Genomic DNA, 25,426 nt, shown 5'->3' on the forward strand with positions numbered 1-25,426 from the left:
TCTCCCAAGCGGTCACTGGCACAGTAGGCACGGCTCAGGTTGAACAAGTTTGTGAAACCCTGCCTGCTACCAGCAGCAGTCCAAAAAAGCCACCCTGTGCCTCCATCATGGAATTAGGGGCTTTCCCTTAAGAACAGAAGGCGCACTCGGAGTAGAAAAGCATCGTGGTAAAAACCCCAGATCCCGAGGCGTGAGCGGCGTTGTTCCTTGCTTGGCGAGGAGGCGGCGGCTCCTCGCGGGGCCTGCCGCCCCCCCCCGGGGAATCGAGCGCTTCGAAGGGTTCCACTTCTCGCCGCCCTCGCGTCCCGTCCGTTAGTTGCCATGAGCACGGAGCCGCCCTAGGCTGCTCGCTGCTGCGGTCCTGCTTCCGGACGGTCCTCGAGCTGCGAGCGCGGAAAGGGACACCCGGGGCGGGGAGGGGCGGGGCGGGGCTGGGACTGAGCCTGAGGTGGAGGGAGAAGGGCGAGGCGAGGGGAAGCGAGGGATCCCTCGGAGCCGTGCTCTGCCCTCGCCTGCCGCGTCAGGGTCGGGTTGGTTTGGCTGTGTTTGGGCTCTTGCCGCTCCCGACAGCGGACGTGCTGCGTGCCGCGCCGGTCCGTGAGAGCAGCGGTGCCAAAATGCTTTTAGGGACCAAAACGCCTCGGAAAGGCAGAGCGGAGGGTGAGCGGGTAGGTGCCTCAGGCTCAGCGCTGGTGACGGAAGGCCGGGCAGTTCCATTTGGAACTGGTACTATGACGTTAACCGACTTTGGGAGCTTATCTTGCGACCCGGGAGAAGCAGACCCTCAGACCCCGGTGAAACACTGGGCAGACGCGCCTTGGGAGAGCAGAGAAACCCCTGGGCGGACGGAGACCACGGTCACGACCCCGGAGCTGACAAACTCGGAGCCCTTCGCTTCCAGGTAAGGTTAAAGTGATAATTGACTGCGGGTTTCCTGGGTTGGCAGATGGATTATTTTTTATGAAAGCAAACAAGTGTGGCCTCTGGGGGTGTGGGGGTGTGTGTGTGGGGGGGGGTGTGTGTGTGTCCGTTCGGGATGTTCCTTATTTCGAATTTGTGTGTGTGTGTGTGTTTGGTTTTTGGTTTTTTTCGGGGGTTTGGTTTTACTTTTCTGTTGTTGGTTTGGTTTGGGCTTTTTTGTCTTCCTGTAGTGTTGCTTTGTGGAAGTATAGTTTGCAATTTAGAGACATAGAAGTGCCTTCATGTCTTCATGTCCACCTGTAGTAGTTTCCTGTTGCTCCTTATTTCTACTTAGGCATTTTTGTGTATGTTGTTGTTTTACAGTCACTGCTGCAAATGTTTGTTTTGTCATGAGACAAATGCGTAATTGCTGCTCCCCACTTAAACACAGTGTTGTGAGTGGGGTTTTTAGTTTGGTTGTTGTCGTTTGGGGTTTTTTTAATATTTGTTACCAGCTATTTAGTCCTTCAAGTTATTTCTTTGCGACTGAGTGACAGGATCTCCTTCTGGAATGCTTTGTGATATTTTGAAGTCAACCAGAACTTTTATCTTTGATACAGATATGAACGATGACTATAAAGAGGAGAATACCTTCAATATTTAAAAAGCTGTCATTCAGGTGGGCCAACAAATGGCCTGCCAAGAAAGTGACAGCATGCACTGCAAACTTTGGCTGGGTACAACCTGCAGAAGAGCCAAAGAAGGGACCAGGAGGTTCTATTTATTGTAGAAGCACGGAAAAACCCAAGCCTTTTGGCCAGGGAGAGCTAAGTAAGTGTGCCTTCTGTCCTTCCCCCCTTTTCTTCAGAACAAAAACCCCAAAAGTTAGAAAACGCAGTTCTCATTTGTTGCACTGATATAAAACAGGGTTGTGATGAATAAAGCCTTCAGCGCTAGGCTGCAATTTTGTGAGTCCCCTAAGGCAACTGAAGGGACTGGTGCTGGAAAATGATGGTTCAAAGCAGTGTGTTGACCTGCAAATTCAAGTGGCAGTGTTTCAGCTGTTCCATCATGTGTTTTTGGGTTGTGGAGTAGACCTGGTTCTTCTGGGTGCTCCTGCAGAATGCTACCTTTTAAACAGCCTTTTTCAATCAGAAACCGTAAATATTTTTGGAAATCTAATTTTCTTGCAGTTGTTAACGATGGAATTGCCCCACCACGTGAAATTCTTTTTCCACCTGAGAAAATCTGCATGGATTGGCAACAGCCACTGAATGTTGGAGTTGGACTGCAGAATCTGGGCAATACATGTTACCTTAATGCTACTCTGCAGTGTTTGACGTACACACCTCCTCTGGCCAATTACATGCTGTCTCTTGAACACAGCAAGTCATGTGAGTACTTTCTAGTATTATTATAAATATGTTGGGCAGCTGCAAAGGTGGAAGAAGAACAGGGATTCTGTGGAGAAAACTCGTGGCTTTCCCGTTTTACCTGTAGAAGCCGGCTTTGAACGCAATCTTCGCGGTCTTTTCCAGCCTAAGTGATTCTGTGATTCCATGGTTATTTAGCAGGGAGCTCAGAATGGCATATAAAGTTCATTTGTTCATTTAATGCACAATGGTAAAGTTGCAAGTAAAGACCATTTCTTGCTTTGTGTGAATAAAGAAGTATGTTGCAAAGGAAGGCATTTGATGAACATTTGGGATTTGGGTTTCCTGCTGGTAGAAAGGAGGTAAAATTTAGGATGTTGGCATCATAGCTTCTTTGTGTCTGCAGCCTAGATACCGTAGTGTGTTAATATTGCAATAAATGACACGTTCACTCTTGACCCATTAAAAAGGCCCACACCCTAGAAAGCACTACGAGCCAATTTCTGCTGTCCTGAAATGGAAATCTGTGTGGGGCAGTATTAAAATGTAGACTGGTTTTATTCTAGTTAAAAGTTCGTGTTTTTTGAACGTTGGAATTTGTGTTCTTTGCACTTCTATGCTTGAATTGATTTAGGCATAGGAGCCTCTTTTCATCTCCATCTAGGTCTATTTTGACAAAGGTACATGCATGCTTTTTGGTTTGGCATCTTAGTGTTTATTCCTAGAAATGTAAGTGTGTTTTTTTAACATAGATAAAAATGTTTCCAGTTAAGAACCCTGTTGCAAAAGGGAGGGCAGAAATAATTTAATCTTTCCTTTCTCCCGGAGGTTTCTTAGCTCTGTGTCACGTAGCTCACCTCACAGCAGTATGCTGAAAATAACAGGCATTCTCTCTTAGTGCTGTGTCATCAATGTCAGTAGTGTTTTGTCATATATTCGGCAGCCTGTGGAGTTCACATTCGTGTCAGCCTGCAAAAAAAAAAAAAGTCATTGCAATAGTGACTTAGATTGCTCATCAGAAAATGCATTTTAATGCAAACTCAGTCATCATTTAAATTCTGTACAGGATTGCGTCTTAAAATGCCACAAAACTGTCGGGATATTGACGCCTTAGGAGAAGAGGATGCACATGAAGAATGCACATTGTACCTTTAGCTTAAAGAGTATTAATTCATAAGGCTGGGTTTTGGTTTTTTTTGTAGCAATGCATATTTGGCTAGACTGTTGCTTCTTTCACTCTTCAGGTCATGAAAAAGGCTTCTGTATGATGTGTACATTGGAAGCTCACATTAACCAAGTCCTGTGTTGCTCTAATAATGCTATCAAACCTACATCTGTTATCCATGGCCTTAAAAGTAAGTAATTTCAGATGGTTTTATTTTGATATATTTGGTAACTTTTCAAAGAACTATTTGATGCATAGGAATGATTTTGATACTTGGAAGGAAGATACTAGAAATACAAGTTTTCTTTCAATTTCTACGAGATAAATATGACCACCTTCTTATTTATTAGGAATAGGAAAGCATTTCCGTTACGGCAGTCAAGAGGATGCACATGAATTCTTGTCCTTCACTGTTGATGCTTTGCAGAAAACTTGCTTGAATGGAAGCACCAAGTAAGCATAAACAAATTATTTAACTTTTGATTGTTCTCTAGCCCCTTTTACTCCTTTCTTTACTATACTGCATTAAAATCCGTGTCCTTGGTAAAAACTGTTTGAAGAGTTAAATCTGAGCCTCGCATCATCTGAGGTCTGATTTATCATTTCTTTCCAGGTTGGACATATCTTCTCAAGCCACCACACTTATTTATCAAATATTTGGAGGATACCTAAGATCCCAAGGTACTTGTTAAAAATCTTCCTCTCCTTTGAACTGGTCTGTGTCTGTTTGTCTGTAGTAAAGGACTTTGACTAAAGTAATACGTGTGAAGACTTTAAATTTGTCCAGTCAGTGTTAAGCATTTGTATTTTGATTCCAGTGAAATGCTTGAACTGCCAAGCTGTTTCTGATACGTACGAACCATTCCTCGATATTACTTTGGATATAGAGGTAAGGTGTTTTGTGAATATGGGTTGAGCTGTATGGGGACCTGTAGAGCCTTCCAAAGAAAGGCATTTTACTGAAAAAGATACACTGCTAAAAGGAAAGAGCTTGATGCTGGATGGGAGCGGCAATCCTTTGGTCTTGTGTGGAAGGCATCTAGATGCTCTCCATGTTTGCAGTGGGTTTAAGCTGTAAAAGCAGTAATTATGTCTACACAAACACCTATACTCTCACACTTCTCCATTATTCTGCTTCAGCATACGTCTGTCCTTAGGCTGATGGGTTTGACTGTTCTCATTCTTGATGCCATAGCATAGCACAGGTGCTGTCTGTGGCACTGCAAACTTTATTGTTTTGTTTCAGAGTAGAATCGTTTCCACAGGAGGTAAATGCTCAGCGTACTCTGAGGTTTCTGCCTCCTTCACAGTGGTTGCCGGTTGGCAGTAGGTCGCTTGAGGATGAACTAGCAAGGTTCTCTCGCAAACTACCAGGAAGTGTTTGAAGTTTTGCTTTTCCAGTGACTTAGTGCTCTACTTTCTTATTTATCCAGGCCGTTACGTCTGTCACCGAGGCTCTAGAACAATTTGTGAAACCTGAACAACTGGGCGGAGAAAACAGCTATAAGTGTAGCAAGTAAGATTCTTACTAATTCCATCTGAACACAAGAGAACGCGTTTCATGTATCACATGAATATCTGGAAATAGAAGAATTCTGGCCATTAGCTCATATTAGACTTTTATTCCTTACTGCTGCCTCTACTGGTGTTTATTAGCCTTCGTAAGAGTGAGGTTGCACACAGAAATATTTGTCTGGCCAGAAGTTACAGGGGATGTCTGCTAAGTAGTGGTGAGCTGAAGCATGGAGCTAAGGACAAGGATTTGGGGTGGGAGGCAACAATCAGCTTGCTGAAGGTCCTAGTGTTCCCTGTGGAACAAAGTGGGATTGGGTCTCAGTGCGTGTGAACGGTGGTCGTTAACATGAGCAGCCTCTAATGGCTCACTAAAAAATGTCTTGCAGGGTTCTCATGCTGAATTGTTGGGAAGCCTTTCCTTTTTGTCATTAGGATAGATGCTCAGATGTTTGCTTGGCTATCGAAAGATAATGTTCTAAATCCTTTGTTTTGTAGAGCTGTCCGCTTACATCCTGTTACCTTCTGTCTGTTAACAAGCCTGAAGTGCAGCGTATGGGTTCATAAGCCTGTGCGAGAGATGAACACTTGTTTGAGTTTTGGGAGGGGGAAGAATTTGCCGTTAACCGTTTGTCTGTGCTGGTTTTTAAGGTGCGAAAACATGGTTTCTGCCTCCAAGAGGTACACAATACATCGCTCCTCCAAAGTTCTCGTCATATCGCTGAAAAGATTTGCAGATTTTACTGGTGGCAAGATCAACAAGGTATATTTGCAGCCGTAAAGCAGCTTTATCTTCTTGGAATGGGAGATTTCCCCAAGAAAATATCATTTTAAACAGGGGAAGTTTAGATTGGGTATAAGGAAGAAATTCTTTACTGTTAGGGTGGTGAGGCACTGGAATGGGTTGCCCGGGGAAGCTGTGACTGCTCCATCCCTGGCGGTGTTCAAAGTCGGGTTGGACAGAGCCTTGGGTGGCATGGTTTAGTGGGAGGTGTCCCTGCCCATGGCAGGGGGGCTGGATCTAGATGATCTTAAGGTCCTTTCCAAGCCTAACTATTCTATGATTCTGTGATTCTATGATTTAAAAGTTGTTAATGCTTGCAGGCTGTAACTAGAGACTAATAACAATAGTCTAAGAAAAGTCCATCTAACAACTGTGGCTTACGGTAACCATAGGGGTATACCTCACTCTTAGAGCTAATTCTGCAGAAAAGAGTTCTCTGCAGCTTAAATGACTAAATGTTGTTTCTGAGAAGAGGTATTTTTATAAGAATCAAGAATATATTTGTGTGATCCTAGCCTGTGTTTTCAGAAGGGTTTTTCTCAGGCTGTTCCACCAAGTCATTCCGGGTAATTTTTGAATCTTCCTGTTTTGTGTTTAGGATGTAAAATACCCTGAATATTTGGATCTTCGAGCCTATATGTCCCAATCGATGGGAGAACCACTCATCTATTCTTTATATGCAGTTCTTGTTCATTTGGGGTTTGGCTGCAGTGCAGGACACTATATCTGCTTCATAAAGGTGGGTACCAGCTTGATTTCTCCCAGGGTGAAATAAACAAAGAAAATCAATGTTACTGGTAACCACCGTTTTGATGGGGAAAAGTTGGATGGTGTGTTCCATTTGATTTGGTTTGGATGGTTTGTGCTGTAGTGTTCTACCTGTGACGGCATTTGAGCAACATGCATTTTGTCTAAAGATGTCACTGTCTTTTATTTGCAGGCGGGCAATGGATTTTGGTATCGAATGAATGATGCCGTAGTGGAGCCTTCTGATATCCAAACGGTTCTCAATCAGCAAGCTTATTTACTTTTTTATGTCAGGTAATACCAACTCCTGAACCTGTTCAGAATATATTTACTTTCCTGTTACTGATACTTGTCTTTTTTTCAGGTGTTGTTATTTCTGTGCTAGGAAAAGATTACAATTTCTGGAATTTGGTTCTGTCTAACCTGAACTTGCCCACAGCGTTTACTGCCTTTCATTGCTTGGCGTTAAACTGGTGCGCTTGTGTACATTGCTGTCTATCTGGTCTTTGTAGCTGGCTAATGTAGAAGAGGAGAAATTACGCCATAGATGATGTAAGGGTGAGCTGTCGCTCTGGCAAGGATAGTCATTGTAGGGAGACCATTGTCTGTTTTTTAGTTTGTAGTCTTGGTTGAGCCTTTTGTACATGTCTTGTGTGTCACATCATCTGTTCTTTTCAAATTTTAGAAGGGGGTTTAATCCAAGACCAGGCTGAAAGAAAAACTCTAAACTGAGATCACTGCTTTTTTCCCAAGGCGCTATGATTTGACACTTGGAGAACGTGGTTTTTACTTACCAGCACCGTCTGACCCCTGTTCATTCCTTGGTCAGTGGGGGCCTAATAGTAAGCAGGACGGATTTATGGGACCGCAACTTCCTCCTCATATGATTAAGGTAATTTGCAGGGAGCAGATAATGGCACCAAATTGATAATGTTGTTTTCTTTTGACTGGGGGTGGGGGGTGTGTTGTTGTTTTGTAGCGTCTGAGTTTTATTTTCCCTCCCACACTGCAGCTTTCTTCACAACCGTCAGCAACAGCCAGAATTATTCCAACAGTGGCTAATCCTAAATTGTGCAGCCATGCTACTTCATTATACTTCCAACTGAAAGTGCTTTCTAAAGCACTGGGAGCTACGCTTTTCAGACGCTTGAAGGAGCCTATTAATTCCTGATGATGATGATGATGATAAGAACAATAGTAGTAGTAATAATTCAATATCACTCCGCCAGTGTTCATTTAGCTGAGTCAGTGAAAACGATTTTTCTTGGTCCTGCGTACCAGAGCAATTATTGCAGTGTTTTCGGGGAATGTTTAAAGGGGAAAGTAAATACATTTGGGAAGAGCTTTAGTCAATGTTAAGTTGTTTGTGTGGGTTTCAAAAATGAGGCTCATTTGATACCAATATGCAGTAAACCAAAAGCAGCAGGAATTAAACACACTTGTTGGACTTAGGTCGATATTGGAAGTGGGGTGTTTTTTCTTCTTAGGTAGTGAGGCAATTTGTAGAAATATTTAGTAGGAGAATTTAATGTTTTCATAAGTGCTGTGTGATTGCACATATTCATCTGGCAATCTTTTCTTTTTAAATACAGAATTCAAGTCATTTAAATGGAAATGGACCCCTAGAAGAGGATACAAATCCTGTTGGTATCTCCATAAAAAGGCTATCTTCAGCTCTACCAACAGCTTGCATTCAAAACTGGGCAATTACCAGGCCTTCAGCTACGGATCCATCGAAAGCCCAGAAGATCACTAGAAGTATTAATAACAAATTGCCTGAGCAGCAAACTGTGTCACAGGCTGGCCATCTTACCAGTGCTTTGGAGAATGAGGATCTCAGCAAGGCCGTTCCTTCCTCCACAATTACAAACTCTTTCAGAGCAGAGTCTACCTCAAATGCCTCTACAGTGGCAGTTGCTGCTGACATTTCCAGACAGGAAGTTCCTGATGAAATGTTTGTAGAGCCAGCAGTGAATGGAAGTCCTACACTCGGCTCCGATGCTACGGTTCCTTCCAGTGCAGAGTCTTCAGGAAAATCTGAGGCGTCGAATGGCGTGTTTAAAATGAATTTCAGCATATCTTCCAACGGAATTGTGATTTGGGAGGCGGTCGGCACATTGCAGAATTCCCATTCTTTCTGTGAGAGGGCTGAAAAAGAGAGTGCCCATCATGAGCTGCCAAAAAATGATTCACTAAATGGTGCTGTTAGTTTAGATATTGGATCTAAACAAAATGGACTGAAACTTGATGATTTTACTTGCGAAGTCCAACCTGCTAAAACTTCTGAGATTTTCTTCCCTGAAACAAATGGATTGCTTGAACCAGTGAGTTATGTTTGTTCCATCTAGAACTTCTCACCTATGGTGTCCTTAGTATTCAGGAGCGTTAAAATGTTCCTAATTCATGTGAAATACTGTTAACACACACAGCACAAATTTCATCGTTAACACTTTGTGCTATTGTCCCCTTAGAATTTGCAGAGCTGAACTGGCATGTGAGAACATGTCAGCTTCAGAAAAGTTCAGCTGAGATAGTACTTGATAAGTTTCATAAATATATTTGGGAGGGTGGGGAAGGGGTGATGTGTGAAATGGCAATAGTGCACGTAAGGCAAAGTGATCTTGCTTAATAACTAATGAGGAAATTTTGCAAACAGTTTTCAGCTAAAGGTAGTATATTTTTGTCTGTTAACGTCTGCATTTTAATTGTAGGTACCTGAAGCTGAGTCACCGATTCCTCAAGAAATAATCTTAGAATCCCTGGCCTACAGCCACCTGAACAGGCTGTCAGCGCAAACAAGGTAAATGTATTATTCTGATATTAAATACGAGCAGATGCCTCTCAGAATAGTTCTGTTTCTTCACGGAATTATTTTCCTTTTTTTAACGATTGGATTTCTTTTTCCAATGTAAATTCCCCACCTCCTGCCCTCCCATTTTGGGGGGAGGGACGGACATTAATGAGTTGACTTTTTTCTAGTTAGGGGAGAGCGAACCTAGTGGTGCTGGCTACTGATGTGATGTAGAGCAGTGAGCAGAGGGAGACAAATGTGCTGGGTGTGGGTTTTTAATGTACTCCTTGCAGGCTCAAGAGAAGAAAAACACCTTCTCTGGGCGCTGCTGAATGAGTAAGAATCGGTTTCTAAAGGGGACTGCCTTACAGAGTCTCTTTAGAAAGCTACAGTTTCCAAACCGTGTAAGGGAGTTTAGAAACAGACAGAGTTTACCAGTAGCCAGCAAATCTTTTACTTAAGGGGATTTTTGCTCCTAACATTTATCTTTTAGGTGAACTTTTCCAAGTGAAAAATGTGGTTTTATTTTGTGCAGTGTCCCTGCACCTCAGAAGTCTGAGGGCGATCGTCTTATGGAAACCGTAGTGACGGAAACAGTGTCTGTCTATGAACAATCCAGGACGCCTCTTTCCAACCTTGGCTGTGAGATTGAGAGTCCTTTTACTGTATCAGACTGTGAAACCATTGCTACCAAAGAAGTTGCTGAAAGTATTATAACAAAAGCTGATAACGTACAACCCAGTATCAACGGTCAGCACAAGGTCAGGAAAAAATCCTTGGATACTGAATGGGAATACGTTGGGCAGTGTGAGTCCGAAGACAGCAGAGACAAAGACAAACCAAGAAGACCAAAAGAACCTGCACTCATTGCAAAAGGAGATCCTTCGTATATCAAAGGGTCTCCTGAGAGTGAAGAGAAATTAGGGCAAACTTCCTCTGTGAAGTCTGACATTGAATGTAGTCCTAAAAAACTTGCATCTCTAGGTATTACAGATAAATGCCAAGATACGGAGGACATTTCTAATAACTATGTAGAGGTACCACCTGTTAATGACTCTTCTATTGCAAAGCTGGATAAAGTTCTGGAGAGTCAGTTCTCCAGACAAAATGAAGGGCTGAATAATAAAAAATGCGAAGAGGATAATAGGCAAAAATACGAGGAGAAGATACACGACTCCAAAAAACCTGACAAAGAACACTACCGAAAGAAGAGACAATACTCTGACATTAAAGAGCAGAAGCAAAGCAGGAGCAAAGTGGATGATCGTTCCTACAAAAGGAGGCGCTCTTGCAGCATGGAAACAAATAAGCAATATCATCATAAGCAGGACTATTACAATGAAAGGAAGTACAGACCTTCCCATAATGAAAGAAGCAGTCCAAATAACAGCAGAAGGTCAGGAAAATACTCTCGTTATAGATCGCGAAGCAGAGAAAGAACAGAACAAGACAGAAATAGGTATTCCCATTCCAAAGGAGAGAGAACTTGGAGCAGGGAAAGATACTATCAAGATGAAGCACGGAGATGGGAAAAACGCAGGTGTTACAAGGGTTATTACTCTGTTCATGGAACAGGAGATGGTAGAGAGAGGAAGTCCTCTCATTTTGATAAGGACTTTGACAAATTGAGTCAGTTCTACAAATCACGTAGGGATCATCACTGCCAGAGCAGATGGGCTCGCACCAGTCACTCCAGGGAGGAAGGAGCCCATCACTTCAGTAGGCACAGAGGGAACTTCCGTCATGGTTCAGTACCTCAGCGGCAGTCTGAAAAACACTCTCGGGAAAGGCACGCACCTCCACCTGCCTCAGCTCGTGCACATTTTGACAACGCTTTCTGGGAAAATGAAAAACTTAGACTTGGCAAGAGGAAATACAGTGACAGAGAAGGAAGGGAAAGTGAAATGGGAAAGAAATGCCGCAAGACAGATGACCAAAGAATGAAAAAAGATGAGAAGGTCAAGAAGAAAAAGAAGTCCAAAGATAAATATCGAGAGAAGGATTACAAGTAAGCAGGGATTCCAGCATAATCTGCCATTTTTTTCCTAACACTTTTCTCTGTGTTTCTCATGCCTGCCTTTTCCCCATTGTTTCTAAGTGATTTATGTAGGATAATCTGACTAGGTGTTGGTCATCAGGCTGGTCATTAGGTTGGTCAATCCAACATAGGAAAGATGTTGCTGAATAGCGTTAGAACGCTAGACCTGGAGCACAAATTTAAGACCCTGTCGTGGCTTAAGCCCAGCCTGCTGAACCCAGGGCAGAGCCAGATCTGCGCACTGTTCTTGATTAGGTTACAACAATTATGTATTTTTAATTCCACATATTCCACAATTAGCCCCTGTCAGGATTTGTGTACAAACCAAGACTTACTGGTCCTTAATCTGAGGGCTTATGTTTGCTGCATCCAAAGTCAGATGTGCAGAAATTACTACAAAATAGGTGACACACAGCAAGTCATCACCTGTGGTAAAAGAAATAACATTCCATACACGCATCAAACGCTGCATCCGTTTTCCTATTTTTAAGCTGCGTGTTTCCTTCAGCCTTCCGCATTTGCAATGACTGGGACTGGTTTGGCTTTAGTGAATGCTTTTGCCAGCAGGTGGCCAAATCTGGTTCTTTCTAAACCAGTCAAAAGTATAGGAAGAAATTCAATGTCTTGCACCCCACTACACAGGTCAGGGACATTAAGATTAGTGCACTATCTGTGTAGGCGTAAGAGATGTTAACCGATAAACACAGTGCTAGAACCCCACTTTGATCCACTGCTTGCAACACAGGTGGGATATGAGGGCTGTGAAAAGCAATTTGTTAAGTCTGCAGAATTTGAGTATTTCCTCAGGTCCATAGATGTTAACGAACTTCCTGTTGTGGAAGGTCTGTCTTTAAAAATATTAAATGAATGGGTCTCAAGTAGGAATTTTCACCTTAGCATAGATCCAAACTGCAGTCAGTTTGGAAGTGGGGAAGCTGCCTTCTCAAGTCCGTCGGATAATATAGTCACAGAGCAGGTGGAGCTGTGTGCAGGCTTGAGACTTCTCTTTCAGAAACCAAACCACTGAGACAGGGTTTGACATTGAATGTCATGACATGGAGTGACATTGGCTTCTTTTGTCTTTCAGATGCAAAGCTCACTGATGGAATCCTTCGCTACCTAAACTAAACCTACTGACAAAACCAGCTACGTCTCATCGTCAAACCTGACTCTTTACCATCAAAACTGTACAATCAAGGCTGATGGTTTACCCTGAAATCTGGCTGTTTACCATCAAGAATGACTCTACCATCAAAACTGACTGTTTACCATCAAGCCTGGCTTTGCCATCAAACCTGACGCTTTAGCACCAAACCTGTTTTCCATTGAACCTGCCTTTACCATCAGAACTGACTCTCTACCATCAAATGTGACTTTTTACCACCAAACCTGACTGTTTGCATCAAACCTGACTGTTTATCATCGAACCTGGATTTGCCATCAAAAAAGATGAATCTTTACCTTCAAAAACAACGACTCTTTATCTTCAAACTGGACTTTATCGATGTGGACCATCAAAACTTAGAATTTCTGATTGAAACATTTACCATCAAGACAAAATCCATACGTTTTAATTCCGTTCTCTTAATATACTGTCACTTGCCTGAAGTCTCAGTTGTCTTTGTCTCTCTAAAGTGGCTAGCTCAAGACAAATTCATAGGGTGATTTTAATTTTTATTATTAAATGCTATCAAACTGTGATGCACTTCATATTCACTGGTCCTGCATCAGGAGAGCAGTGATTGGGAACCTCAATGAAATACAGTTCCTCTGACTTATCTGTCTGGCCTGATTAATCGACTTGAGGACAAGAGATCTGAGTTGTTCTTGCCTTATATTTGACTGAAGCTCATGGAAGGGAACGGACAAAATCCCTCTTTAATTCAGGGTGGGAAACCAGCTCTTAATGGAGTAACATTCACAGCAACACAGCTATGAGTGTTCAGCTTTACAAGAACAATCTATTTTGCAGGTGAGGAATTTTCTCTCTGAAAAAGTAAACCTGTCAATTTAAATCAGTGTGCCTAAAGGTAGGCAAAGAGGCCTTTGACTTACAAGAGCAGTTGCAAAATCAGATCTTAACCTCTGAAACCAGTAAATCAGCACGCACCTCCCATGTATTCTTGGTAAATGAGGAGCTATGCAACAGTAGGGTTTCACACTTTATTTTAGAGACAGTCTCCAGGCTGAAGCAACAGGTCCTCCTGATAAATGAAAACGTTACGATTGCAGTGGATTTACATAGAACGTCACATTTTAAACAATGATTGATACAGAGTATGTCATGCAAATCACTTGTGTACGCCAAGTTACTACTTAGATCAGTCCCTATCTGTGCGGCGTTTACATTTTATATTCAAACTGTAGCTAGAAACATTTTCTAAGAAAATCTAGAAATGGAACTGGTAAGCCACAAGTCTTAGCTTGTAGGATTTGGTCTACAAGAGACCTAGCTTTTCCAGCCAGCATATCTACATAGGGATGTACTAAATCTGAAAAATATGCATTGTTTTCATCTAGAAAGCATTCTAGTTGCTGCTCAGTTGGCAGAGGTTCAGTTTTGTACCAGTTTAAAGCGGTTCAAAATGTTTCAGTAACGTAGAGCTTATTTTGTCAGAATAGCGTCAATTTTAAGCCAGTCCGGCTGAGCCGAAGTTTCCTGTACATTTCTCTGCCTGCACTGCACTGGCACCGCGGCTGATGGAAGTGGCCACACAGCTCAGCTGCTGAGCGGAGCCGGCACGGCAAAAAGAAGGGAAAGAGAGCGGGGGGAGCAGCCGGCTCGGCCCGGCTCGGCTCGGCTCGGCTGGGCTCTTCTCAGCTCTGGCGGCCGCTGTGGCGCCGGTCGGGCACCCGGCCGCTGTCTTCCTGCCTGCCGGGCAGCGGAGGGGTGGGACTCCCCGTCGGGGAGGGGCTGGGCGACGTCCCCAGTATGGGGCGGACGGACCCAGCCCCGCCGACGCCGACGCCGCCACCGGCGCCACGGCCACCACCGCCTGGCCCGGCAGGACCGGGGCGGGGCGGGACGGGGCGGGAGAGCGCTGAGGCGGGGCGGCGCTGCGCCTGCCCCCGCAGCACCGGTTGCCGCGGGCCGGAGGTGCCCGGTGGGGCTGGGTCGGAGCGTGAGGTGGAGGGAGAAGGGCGAGGCGAGGGGAAGCGAGGGATCCCTCGGAGCCGTGCTCTGCCCTCCCCTGCCGCGTCAGGGTCGGGTTGGTTTGGCTGTGTTTGGGCTCTTGCCGCTCCCGACAGCGGGCGTGCTGCGTGCCGCGCCGGTCCGTGAGAGCAGCGGTGCCAAAATGCTTTTAGGGACCAAAACGCCTCGGAAAGGCAGAGCGGAGGGTGAGCGGGTAGGTGCCTCAGGCTCAGCGCTGGTGACGGAAGGCCGGGCAGTTCCATTTGGAACTGGTACTATGACGTTAACCGACTTTGGGAGCTTATCTTGCGACCCGGGAGAAGCAGACCCTCAGACCCCGGTGAAACACTGGGCAGACGCGCCTTGGGAGAGCAGAGAAACCCCTGGGCGGACGGAGACCACGGTCACGACCCCGGAGCTGACAAACTCGGAGCCCTTCGCTTCCAGGTAAGGTTAAAGTGATAATTGACTGCGGGTTTCCTGGGTTGGCAGATGGATTATTTTTTATGAAAGCAAACAAGTGTGGCCTCTGGGGGTGTGGGGGTGTGTGTGTGTGTGTGTGTGTGTGTGTTTGGGATGTTCCTTATTTCGAATTTGTGTGTGTGTGTGTGTTTGGTTTTTGGTTTTTTTCGGGGGTTTGGTTTTACTTTTCTGTTGTTGGTTTGGTTTGGGCTTTTTTGTCTTCCTGTAGTGTTGCTTTGTGGAAGTATAGTTTGCAATTTAGAGACATAGAAGTGCCTTCATGTCTTCATGTCCACCTGTAGTAGTTTCCTGTTGCTCCTTATTTCTACTTAGGCATTTTTGTGTATGTTGTTGTTTTACAGTCACTGCTGCAAATGTTTGTTTTGTCATGAGACAAATGCGTAATCGCTGCTCCCCACTTAAACACAGTGTTGTGAGTGGGGTTTTTAGTTTGGTTGTTGTCGTTTGGGGTTTTTTTAATATTTGTTACCAGCTATTTAGTCCTTCAAGTTATTTCTTTGCGACTGCGTGACAGGATCTCCTTCTGGAATGCTTTGTGATATTTTGAAGTCAACCAGAACTTTTATCTTTGATACAGATATGAACGATGACTATAAAGAGGAGAATACCTTCAATATTTAAAAAGCTGTCATTCAGGTGGGCCAACAAATGGCCTGCCAAGAAAGTAACAGCATGCACCGCAAACTTTGGCTGGGTACAACCTGCAGAAGAGCCAAAGAAGGGACCAGGAGGTTCTATTTATTGTAGAAGCACGGAAAAACCCAAGCCTTTTGGCCAGGGAGAACTAAGTAAGTGTGCCTTCTGTCCTTCCCCCCTTTTCTTCAGAACAAAAACCCCAAAAGTTAGAAAACGCAGTTCTCATTTGTTGCACTGATATAAAACAGGGTTGTGATGAATAAAGCCTTCAGCGCTAGGCTGCAATTTTGTGAGTCCCCTAAGGCAACTGAAGGGACTGGTGCTAGAAAATGATGGTTCAAAGCAGTGTGTTGACCTGCAAATTCAAGTGGCAGTGTTTCAGCTGTTCCATCATGTGTTTTTGGGTTGTGGAGTAGACCTGGTTCTTCTGGGTGCTCCTGCAGAATGCTGCCTTTTAAACAGCCTTTTTCAAACAGAAACCGTAAATAGTTTTGGAAATCTAATTTTCTTGCAGTTGTTAACGATGGAATTGCCCCACCACGTGAAATTCTTTTTCCACCTGAGAAAATCTGCATGGATTGGCAACAGCCACTGAATGTTGGAGTTGGACTGCAGAATCTGGGCAATACGTGTTACCTTAATGCTACTCTGCAGTGTTTGACGTACACACCTCCTCTGGCCAATTACATGCTGTCTCTTGAACACAGCAAGTCATGTGAGTACTTTCTAGCATTATTATAAATATGTTGGGCAGCTGCAAAGGTGGAAGAAGAACAGGGATTCTGTGGAGAAAACTCGCGGCTTTCCCGTTTTACCTGTAGAAGCCGGCTTTGAATGCGATCTTCGCGGTGTTTTCCAGCCTAAATGATTCTGTGATTCCATGGTTATTTAGCAGGGAGCTCGGAATGGCATATAAAGTTCATTTGTTCATTTAATGCACAATGGTAAAGTTGCAAGTAAGGACCATTTCTTGCTTTGTGTGAATAAAGAAGTACGTTGCAAAGGAAGGCATTTGATGAACATTTGGGATTTGGGTTTCCTGCTGGTAGAAAGGAGGTAAAATTTAGGATGTTGGCATCATAGCTTCTTTGTGTCTGCAGCCTAGATACCGTAGTGTGTTAATATTGCAATAAATGACACGTTCACTCTTGACCCATTAAAAAGGCCCACACCCTAGAAAGCACTACGAGCCAATTTCTGCTGTCCTGAAATGGAAATTTGTGTGGGGCAGTATTAAAATGTAGACTGGTTTTATTCTAGTTAAAAGTTCGTATTTTTTGAACCTTGGAATTTGTGTTCTTCGTATTTCCATTCTACGGTTGAACTGATTTAGGCGTAAGAGCCTCTTTTCGTATCCTTCTAGGTCTATTTTGACAAAGGTACATGGATGCTTTTTGGTTTGGCATCTTAATGTTTATTCCTAGAAATTTAACTGTGTTTTTTTAACATAGGTAAAAAAGTTTCCAGTTAAGAACCCTGTTACAAAAGGGAGGGCAGAAATACTCGTACATACTTCCTTTAATCTTTCCTTTCTCCCAGAGGATTCTTATCTCTGTGTCACGTAGCTCACCTAACAGCAGTATGCTGAAAATAACAGGCATTCCCTCTCAGCGCTGTGTCATCAATATCTATAGCGTTTTTCATGGATATTGTTTTTTGGTTTTGTTCTTTTTTGGTGGCAATGCTTATTTGACTCGACTGTGTTGATTCTTTCACTCTTCAGGTCATGAAAAAGGCTTCTGTATGATGTGTACATTGGAAGCTCACATTAACCAGGCCCTGTGTTTCTCTAATAATGCTATCCCACCTATGTCTGTTATCAATGGCCTTATAAGTAAGTAATTTCAGATGGTTTTATTTTGATATATTTGGTAACTTTTCAAAGCACTATTTGATGCGTAGAAATGATTTTGATACTTTTAGAAACGTGAGTTTTCTTTCATTTTCTAGGAAATAAATATAACCTCCTTCTTATTTATTAGGAATAGGAAAACATTTCTGTTACGGCAGTCAAGAGGATGCACATGAATTCTTGTCCTTCACTGTTGATGCTTTGCAGAAAGCTTGCTTGAATGGAAGCACCACGTACGCATAAACCACTTATTTAAACTTTAAATGTTCTCTAGCCCCTTTTACTCCTTTCTTTACTATGCTATATTAAAATGAATGTCCTTGGTAAAAACTGTTTGAAGAGTTAACTCTGAGCCTCGCATTATCTGAGGTCTGATTTATCATTTCTTTCCAGGTTGGACATATCTTCTCAAGCCACCACACTTATTTATCAAATATTTGGAGGATACCTAAGATCCCAAGGTACTTGTTAAAAATCTGCCTCTCCTTTGAAGTGGTCTGTGTCTGTTTGTCTGTAGTAAAGGACTTTGACTAAAGTAATACGTGTGAAGACTTTAAATTTGTCCAGTCAGTGTTAAGCATTTGTATTTTGATTCCAGTGAAATGCTTGAACTGCCAAGCCGTTTCTGATACGTACGAACCATTCCTCGATATTACTTTGGATACAGAGGTAAGGTGTTTTGTGAATATGGGTTGAGCTGTATGGGGACCTGTAGAGCCTTCCAAAGAAAGGCATTTTACTGAAAAAGATACACTGCTAAAAGGAAAGAGCTTGATGCTGGATGGGAGCGGCAATCCTTTGGTCTTGTGTGGAAGGCATCTAGATGCTCTCCATGTTTGCAGTGGGTTTAAGCTGTAAAAACAGTAATTATGTCTACACAAACACCTATACTCTCACACTTCTCCATTATTCTGCTTCAGCATACGTCTGTCCTTAGGCTGATGGGTTTGACTGTTCTCATTCTTGATGCCATAGCATAGCACAGGTGCTGTCTGTGGCACTGCAAACTTTATTGTTTTGTTTCAGAGTAGAATCGTTTCCACAGGAGGTAAATGCTCAGCGTACTCTGAGGTTTCTGCCTCCTTCACAGTGGTTGCCGGTTGGCAGTAGGTCGCTTGAGGATGAACTAGCAAGGTTCTCTCGCAAACTACCAGGAAGCGTTTGAAGTTTTGCATTTCCAGTGACTTAGTGCTCTACTTTCTTATTCATCCAGGCCGTTACGTCTGTCACCGAGGCTCTAGAACAATTTGTGAAACCTGAACAACTGGGCGGAGAAAACAGCTATAAGTGCAGCAAGTAAGATTCTTACTAATTCCATCTGAACACAAGAGAACGCGTTTCATGTATCACATGAATATCTGGAAATAGAAGAATTCTGGCCATTAGCTCATATTAGACTTCTATTCCTTACTGCTGCCTCTACTGGTGTTTATTAGCCTTCGTAAGAGTGAGGTTGCACACAGAAATATTTGTCTGGCCAGAAGTTACAGGGGATGTCTGCTAAGTAGTGGTGAGCTGAAGCATGGAGCTAAGGACAAGGATTTGGGGTGGGAGGCAACAATCAGCTTGCTGAAGGTCCCAGTGTTCCCTGTGGAACAAAGTGGGATTGGGTCTCAGTGCGTGTGAACGGTGGTCGTTAACGTCAGCAGCCTCTAATGGCTCACTAAAAAATGTCTTGCAGGGTTCTCATGCTGAATTGTTGGGAAGCCTTTCCTTTTTGTCATTAGGATAGGTGCTCAGATGTTTGCTTGGCTATCGAAAGATAATGTTCTAAATCCTTTGTTTTGTAGAGCTGTCCGCTTACATCCTGTTACCTTCTGTCTGTTAACAAGCCTGAAGTGCAGCGTATGGGTTCATAAGCCTGTGCGAGAGATGAACACTTGTTTGAGTTTTGGGAGGGGGAAGAATTTGCCGTTAACCGTTTGTCTGTGCTGGTTTTTAAGGTGCGAAAACATGGTTTCTGCCTCCAAGAGGTACACAATACATCGCTCCTCCAAAGTTCTCGTCATATCGCTGAAAAGATTTGCAGATTTTACTGGTGGCAAGATCAACAAGGTATATTTGCAGCCGTAAAGCAGCTTTATCTTCTTGGAATGGGAGATTTCCCCAAGAAAATATCATTTTAAACAGGGGAAGTTTAGATCGGGTATAAGGAAGAAATTCTTTACTGTTAGGGTGGTGAGGCACTGGAATGGGTTGCCCGGGGAAGCTGTGACTGCTCCATCCCTGGCGGTGTTCAAAGTCGGGTTGGACAGAGCCTTGGGTGGCATGGTTTAGTGGGAGGTGTCCCTGCCCATGGCAGGGGGGCTGGATCTAGATGATCTTAAGGTCCTTTCCAAGCCTAACTATTCTATGATTCTGTGATTCTATGATTTAAAAGTTGTTAATGCTTGCAGGCTGTAACTAGAGACTAATAACAATAGTCTAAGAAAAGTCCATCTAACAACTGTGGCTTACGGTAACCATAGGGGTATACCTCACTCTTAGAGCTAATTCTGCAGAAAAGAGTTCTCTGCAGCTTAAATGACTAAATGTTGTTTCTGAGAAGAGGTATTTTTATAAGAATCAAGAATATATTTGTGTGATCCTAGCCTGTGTTTTCAGAAGGGTTTTTCTCAGGCTGTTCCACCAAGTGATTCCGGGTAATTTTTGAATCTTCCTGTTTTGTGTTTAGGATGTAAAATACCCTGAATATTTGGATCTTCGAGCCTATATGTCCCAATCGATGGGAGAACCACTCATCTATTCTTTATATGCAGTTCTTGTTCATTTGGGGTTTGGCTGCAGTGCAGGACACTATATCTGCTTCATAAAGGTGGGTACCAGCTTGATTTCTCCCAGGGTAAAATAAACAAAGAAAATCAATGTTACTGGTAACCACCGTTTTGATGGGGAAAAGTTGGATGGTGTGTTCTGTTTGATTTGGTTTGGATGGTTTGTGCTGTAGTGTTCTACCTGTGACGGCATTTGAGCAACATGCATTTTGTCTAAAGATGTCACTGTCTTTTATTTGCAGGCGGGCAATGGATTTTGGTATCGAATGAATGATGCCGTAGTGGAGCCTTCTGATATCCAAACGGTTCTCAATCAGCAAGCTTATTTACTTTTTTATGTCAGGTAATACCAACTCCTGAATCTGTTCAGAATATATTTACTTTCCTGTTACTGATACTTGTCTTTTTTTCAGGTGTTGTTATTTCTGTGCTAGGAAAAGATTACAATTTCTGGAATTTGGTTCTGTCTAACCTGAACTTGCCCACAGCGTTTACTGCCTTTCATTGCTTGGCGTTAAACTGGTGCGCTTGTGTACATTGCTGTCTATCTGGTCTTTGTAGCTGGCTAATGTAGAAGAGGAGAAATTACGCCATAGATGATGTAAGGGTGAGCTGTCGCTCTGGCAAGGATAGTCATTGTAGGGAGACCATTGTCTGTTTTTTAGTTTGTAGTCTTGGTTGAGCCTTTTGTACATGTCTTGTGTGTCACATCATCTGTTCTTATCAAATTTTAGAAGGGGGTTTAATCCAAGACCAGGCTGAAAGAAAAACTCTAAACTGAGATCACTGCTTTTTTCCCAAGGCGCTATGATTTGACACTTGGAGAACGTGGTTTTTACTTACCAGCACCGTCTGACCCCTGTTCATTCCTTGGTCAGTGGGGGCCTAATAGTAAGCAGGATGGATTTATGGGACCGCAGCTTCCTCCTCATATGATTAAGGTAATTTGCAGGGAGCAGATAATGGCACCAAATTGATAATGTTGTTTTCTTTTGATTGGGGGTGGGGGGTGTTGTTGTTTTGTTTTGTAGCGTCTGAGCTTTATTTTCCCTCCCACACTGCAGCTTTCTTCACAACCGTCAGCAACAGCCAGAATTATTCCAACAGTGGCTAATCCTAAATTGTGCAGCCATGCTACTTCATTATACTTCCAACTCAAAGTGCTTTCTAAAGCACTGGGAGCTACGCTTTTGAGACGCTTGAAGGAGCCTATTAATTCTTGATGATGATGATGATGATAAGAACAATAGTAGTAGTAATAATTCAATATCACTCCGCCAGTGTTCATTTAGCTGAGTCAGTGAAAACGATTTTTCTTGGTCCTGCGTACCAGAGCAATTATTGCAGTGTTTTCGGGGAATGTTTAAAGGGGAAAATAAATACATTTGGGAAGAGCTTTAGTCAATGTTAAGTTGTTTGTGTGGGTTTCAAAAATGAGGCTCATTTGATACCAATATGCAGTAAACCAAAAGCAGCAGGAATTAAACACACTTGTTGGACTTAGGTCGATATTGGAAGTGGGGTGTTTTTCTTCTTATGTAGTGAGGCAATTTGTAGAAATATTTAGTAGGAGAATTTAATGTTTTCATAAGTGCTGTGTGATTGCACATATTGATCTTGCAATCTTTTCTTTTTAAATACAGAATTCAAGTCATTTAAATGGAAATGGACCCCTAGAAGAGGATACAAATCCTGTTGGTATCTCCATAAAAAGGCTATCTTCAGCTCTACCAACAGCTTGCATTCAAAACTGGGCAATTACCAGGCCTTCAGCTACGGATCCATCGAAAGCCCAGAAGATCACTAACAGTATTCATAACATATTGCCTGAGCGGCAGACCGTGTCACAGGCTGGCCATCTTACCAGTGCTTTGGAGAATGAGGATCTCAGCAAGGCCGTTCCTTCCTCCACAATTACAAACTCTTTCAGAGCAGAGTCTACCTCAGATGCCTCCACAGTGGCAGTTGCTGCTGACATTTCCAGACAGGAAGTTCCTGATGAAATGATTGTAGAGCCAGCAGTGAATGTAAGTCCTACACTTGGCTCCGATGCTACGGTTCCTTCCAGTGCAGAGTCTTCAGGAAAATCTGAGGCATTTAAAATGAATTTCAGCATATCTTCCAATGGAATTGTGATTGGGAAGGTGGTCAGCACATTGCAGAATTCCCATTCTTCCTGTGAGAGGGCTGAAAAAGAGAGTTCCCATCATGAGCTGCCAAAAAATGATTCACTAAATGGTGCTGTTAGTTTAGATATTGGATCTAAACAAAAAGGGACTGAAACTTGACGATTTTTCTTGCCGGGTCCAGCCTGCTAAACCTTCTGAGATTTTCTTTGCTAAAACAAATGGATTGCTTGAACCAGCGAGTTATGTTTGTTCCATCTAGAACTTCTCACCTATGGTGTCCTTAGTATTCAGGAGCGTTAAAATGTTCCTAATTCATGTGAAATACTGTTAACACACACAGCACAAATTTCATCGTTAACACTTTGTGCTGTTGTCCCCTTAGAATTTGCAGAGCTGAACTGGCATGTGAGAACATGTCAGCTTCAGAAAAGTTCAGCTGAGATAGTACTTGATAAGTTTCATAAATATATTGGGGGTGGGGAACGGGTGATGTGTGAATTGGCAATAGTGCACGTAAGGCAAAGTGATCTTGCTTAATAACTAATGAGGAAATTTTGCAAACAGTTTTCAGCTAAAGGTAGTATATTTTTGTCTGTTAACGTCTGCATTTTAATTGTAGGTACCTGAAGCTGAGTCACCGATTCCTCAAGAAATAATCTTAGAATCCCTGGCCTACAGCCACCTGAACAGGCTGTCAGCGCAAACAAGGTAAACCGGGTATACTCTGATGAAAACAAGATTTCATACAAGTTTATCGTTGTTTTACCCCTTTACTAATTCTATTTAGTAGAAAGCTTTGAACCAGTACAGCAAATTCCACACTGTACATGTAGGGTTGCAGATGTCAGCACCGAGCATGTATTATTCTGGTACTAAACACAGGCAGATGCCTCCTGGAATGCTTCTGTTTCTTCATAGGATGATTTCCCACTTTTTACCATTGGAATTCTTTCTCTGTTCTCTTTTTTTGCATCCTAGGATATGTGCAAGCCAATACAGACCTTCCCATAAGGAAAGAAACAGTCCAAATAATGGCAGAAGCTCAGGAAAATACTCTCGTTATAGATCCCGAAGCAGAGAAAGAACAGAACAAGACAGGAATAGGTATTACCATTCCAAAGGAGAGAGAACCTGGAGCAGGGAAAGATACTATCAAGATGAAGCATGGAGATGGGAAAAACGCAGATATCACGAGGTTTATGACTCTGTTCATGGAACACGAGATGGTAGAGAGAGGAAGTCCTCTCATTTTGTTGAAGACTTTGACAAATTGAGTCAGTTCTACAAATCACGTAGGGATCATCACTGCCAGAGCAGATGGGCTCACACCGCTCATGGCAGAGAGGAAGGAGCCCATCACTTGAGCAGCCACAGAGAGAACTTCCGTCATGGTTCAGTACCTCAGCAGCAGTCGGAAAAACACTCTCGGGAAGGGTACGCACCTCCACCTGCCTCAGCTTGTGCACAATTTGAGAACTCTATCTGGGCAAATGAAAAACCGAGGCTTGGCAAGAGGAAATACCGCGACACAGAAGGAAGCGAAAGCGAAGTGGAAAAGAAACGCCTCAAGATAGATGATAGATATCGAGAGAAGGATTACAAGTAAGCAGGGATTCCAGCATAATCTGCCATTTTTTTCCTAACTCTTTTCTGTGTGTTTCTCATGCCTGCCTTTTCCCCATTGTTTCTAAGTGATTTATATAGCATAATCTGACTACCAGTTGGTCATTAGGCTAGTCATTAGGTTGGTCAAGCCAACATAGGAAAGATGTTGCTGAATAGCGTTAGAACGCTAGACCTGGAGCACAAAGTTAAGAACCTGTCGTGGTTTAAGCCCAGCCTGCTGAACCCAGGGCAGAGCCAGATCTGCGCACTGTTCTTGATTAGGTTACAACAATTATGTATTTTTAATTCCACATATTCCACAAATAGCCCGTCAGGATTTGTGTACAAACCAAGACTTACTGGTCCTTAATCTGAGGGCTTATGTTTGCTGCATCCAAAGTCAGATGTGCAGAAATTGCTACAAAATAGGTGACACACAGCAAGTCATCACCTGTGGTAAAAGAAGTAACATTCCATACACGCATCAAACGCTGCATCCGTTTTCCTATTTTTAAGCTGCGTGTTTCCCTCAGCCTTCCGCATTTGCAATGACTGGGACTGGTTTGGCTTTAGTGAATGGTTTTGCCAGCAGGTGGCCAAATCTGGTTCTTTCTAAACCACTCAAAAGTATAGGAAGAAATTCAATGTCTTGCACCCCACTACACAGGTCAGGGGCATTAAGATTAGTGCACTATCTGTGTAGGCGTAAGAGATGTTAGCCGATAAACACAGTGCTAGAACCCCACTTTGATCCACTGCTTGCAACACAGGTGGGATATGAGGGCTGTGAAAAGCAATTTGTTAAGTCTGCAGAATTTGAGTATTTCCTCAGGTCCATAGATGTTAACGAACTTCCTGTTGTGGAAGGTCTGTCTTTAAAAATATTAAATGAATGGGTCTCAAGTAGGAATTTTCACCTTAGCATAGATCCAAACTGCAGTCAGTTTGGAAGTGGGGAAGCTACCTTCTCAAGTCCGTCGGATAGTATAGTCACAGAGCAGGTGGAGCTGTGTGCAGGCTTGAGACTTCTCTTTCAGAAACCAAACCACTGAGACAGGGTTTGACATTGAATGTCATGACATGGAGTGACTTTGGCTTCTTTTGTCTTTCAGATGCAAAGCTCACTGATGGAATCCTTCGCTACCTAAACTAAACCTACTGACAAAACCAGCTACGTCTCATCGTCAAACCTGACTCTTTACCATCAAAACTGTACAATCAAGGCTGATGGTTTACCCTGAAACCTGGCTGTTTACCATCAAGAATGACTCTACCATCAAAACTGACTGTTTACCTTTACAAAGCCTGGCTTTGCCATCAAACCTGACGCTTTAGCACCAAACCTGTTTTCCATTGAACCTGCCTTTACCATCAGAACTGACTCTCTACCATCAAATGTGACTTTTTACCACCAAACCTGACTGTTTGCACCAAACCTGACTGTTTATCATCGAACCTGGATTTGCCATCAAAAAAGATGAATCTTTGCCTTCAAAAACAACAA

General features: G+C 43.1%; 1 protein-coding gene and 1 pseudogene across 2 annotated transcripts; both read left to right on the forward strand.

Moving 5' to 3' along the window:
• Positions 1–1,529: 1,529 nt before the first annotated feature.
• LOC308222349 (ubiquitin carboxyl-terminal hydrolase 42-like) lies at positions 1,530–11,284 on the forward strand (the record flags this gene model as incomplete). Its single annotated transcript, XM_080620245.1, has 14 exons — positions 1,530–1,731; positions 2,094–2,294; positions 3,518–3,628; positions 3,789–3,891; positions 4,052–4,119; positions 4,257–4,327; positions 4,872–4,954; positions 5,602–5,713; positions 6,333–6,473; positions 6,675–6,775; positions 7,235–7,373; positions 8,074–8,805; positions 9,193–9,281; positions 9,808–11,284. 14 exons carry the CDS (start codon positions 1,530–1,532, stop codon positions 11,282–11,284), a joined length of 3,630 nt encoding a protein of 1,209 aa, XP_080476371.1.
• A 4,228-nt stretch (positions 11,285–15,512) lies between these two features.
• On the forward strand, positions 15,513–23,923 carry LOC308222350 (ubiquitin carboxyl-terminal hydrolase 42-like; annotated as a pseudogene). The gene is made up of 15 exons: positions 15,513–15,714; positions 16,077–16,277; positions 17,286–17,396; positions 17,545–17,647; positions 17,808–17,875; positions 18,013–18,083; positions 18,628–18,710; positions 19,358–19,469; positions 20,089–20,229; positions 20,431–20,531; positions 20,991–21,129; positions 21,832–22,556; positions 22,700–22,830; positions 22,937–23,025; positions 23,296–23,923. The product of its transcript is annotated as a ubiquitin carboxyl-terminal hydrolase 42-like (transcript).
• Positions 23,924–25,426: the final 1,503 nt, after the last annotated feature.

The sequence above is a fragment of the Psittacula echo genome (assembly GCF_963264785.1).
Source record: "Psittacula echo genome assembly, chromosome: 5".
NCBI classification, from domain to species: domain Eukaryota; kingdom Metazoa; phylum Chordata; class Aves; order Psittaciformes; family Psittacidae; genus Psittacula; species Psittacula echo.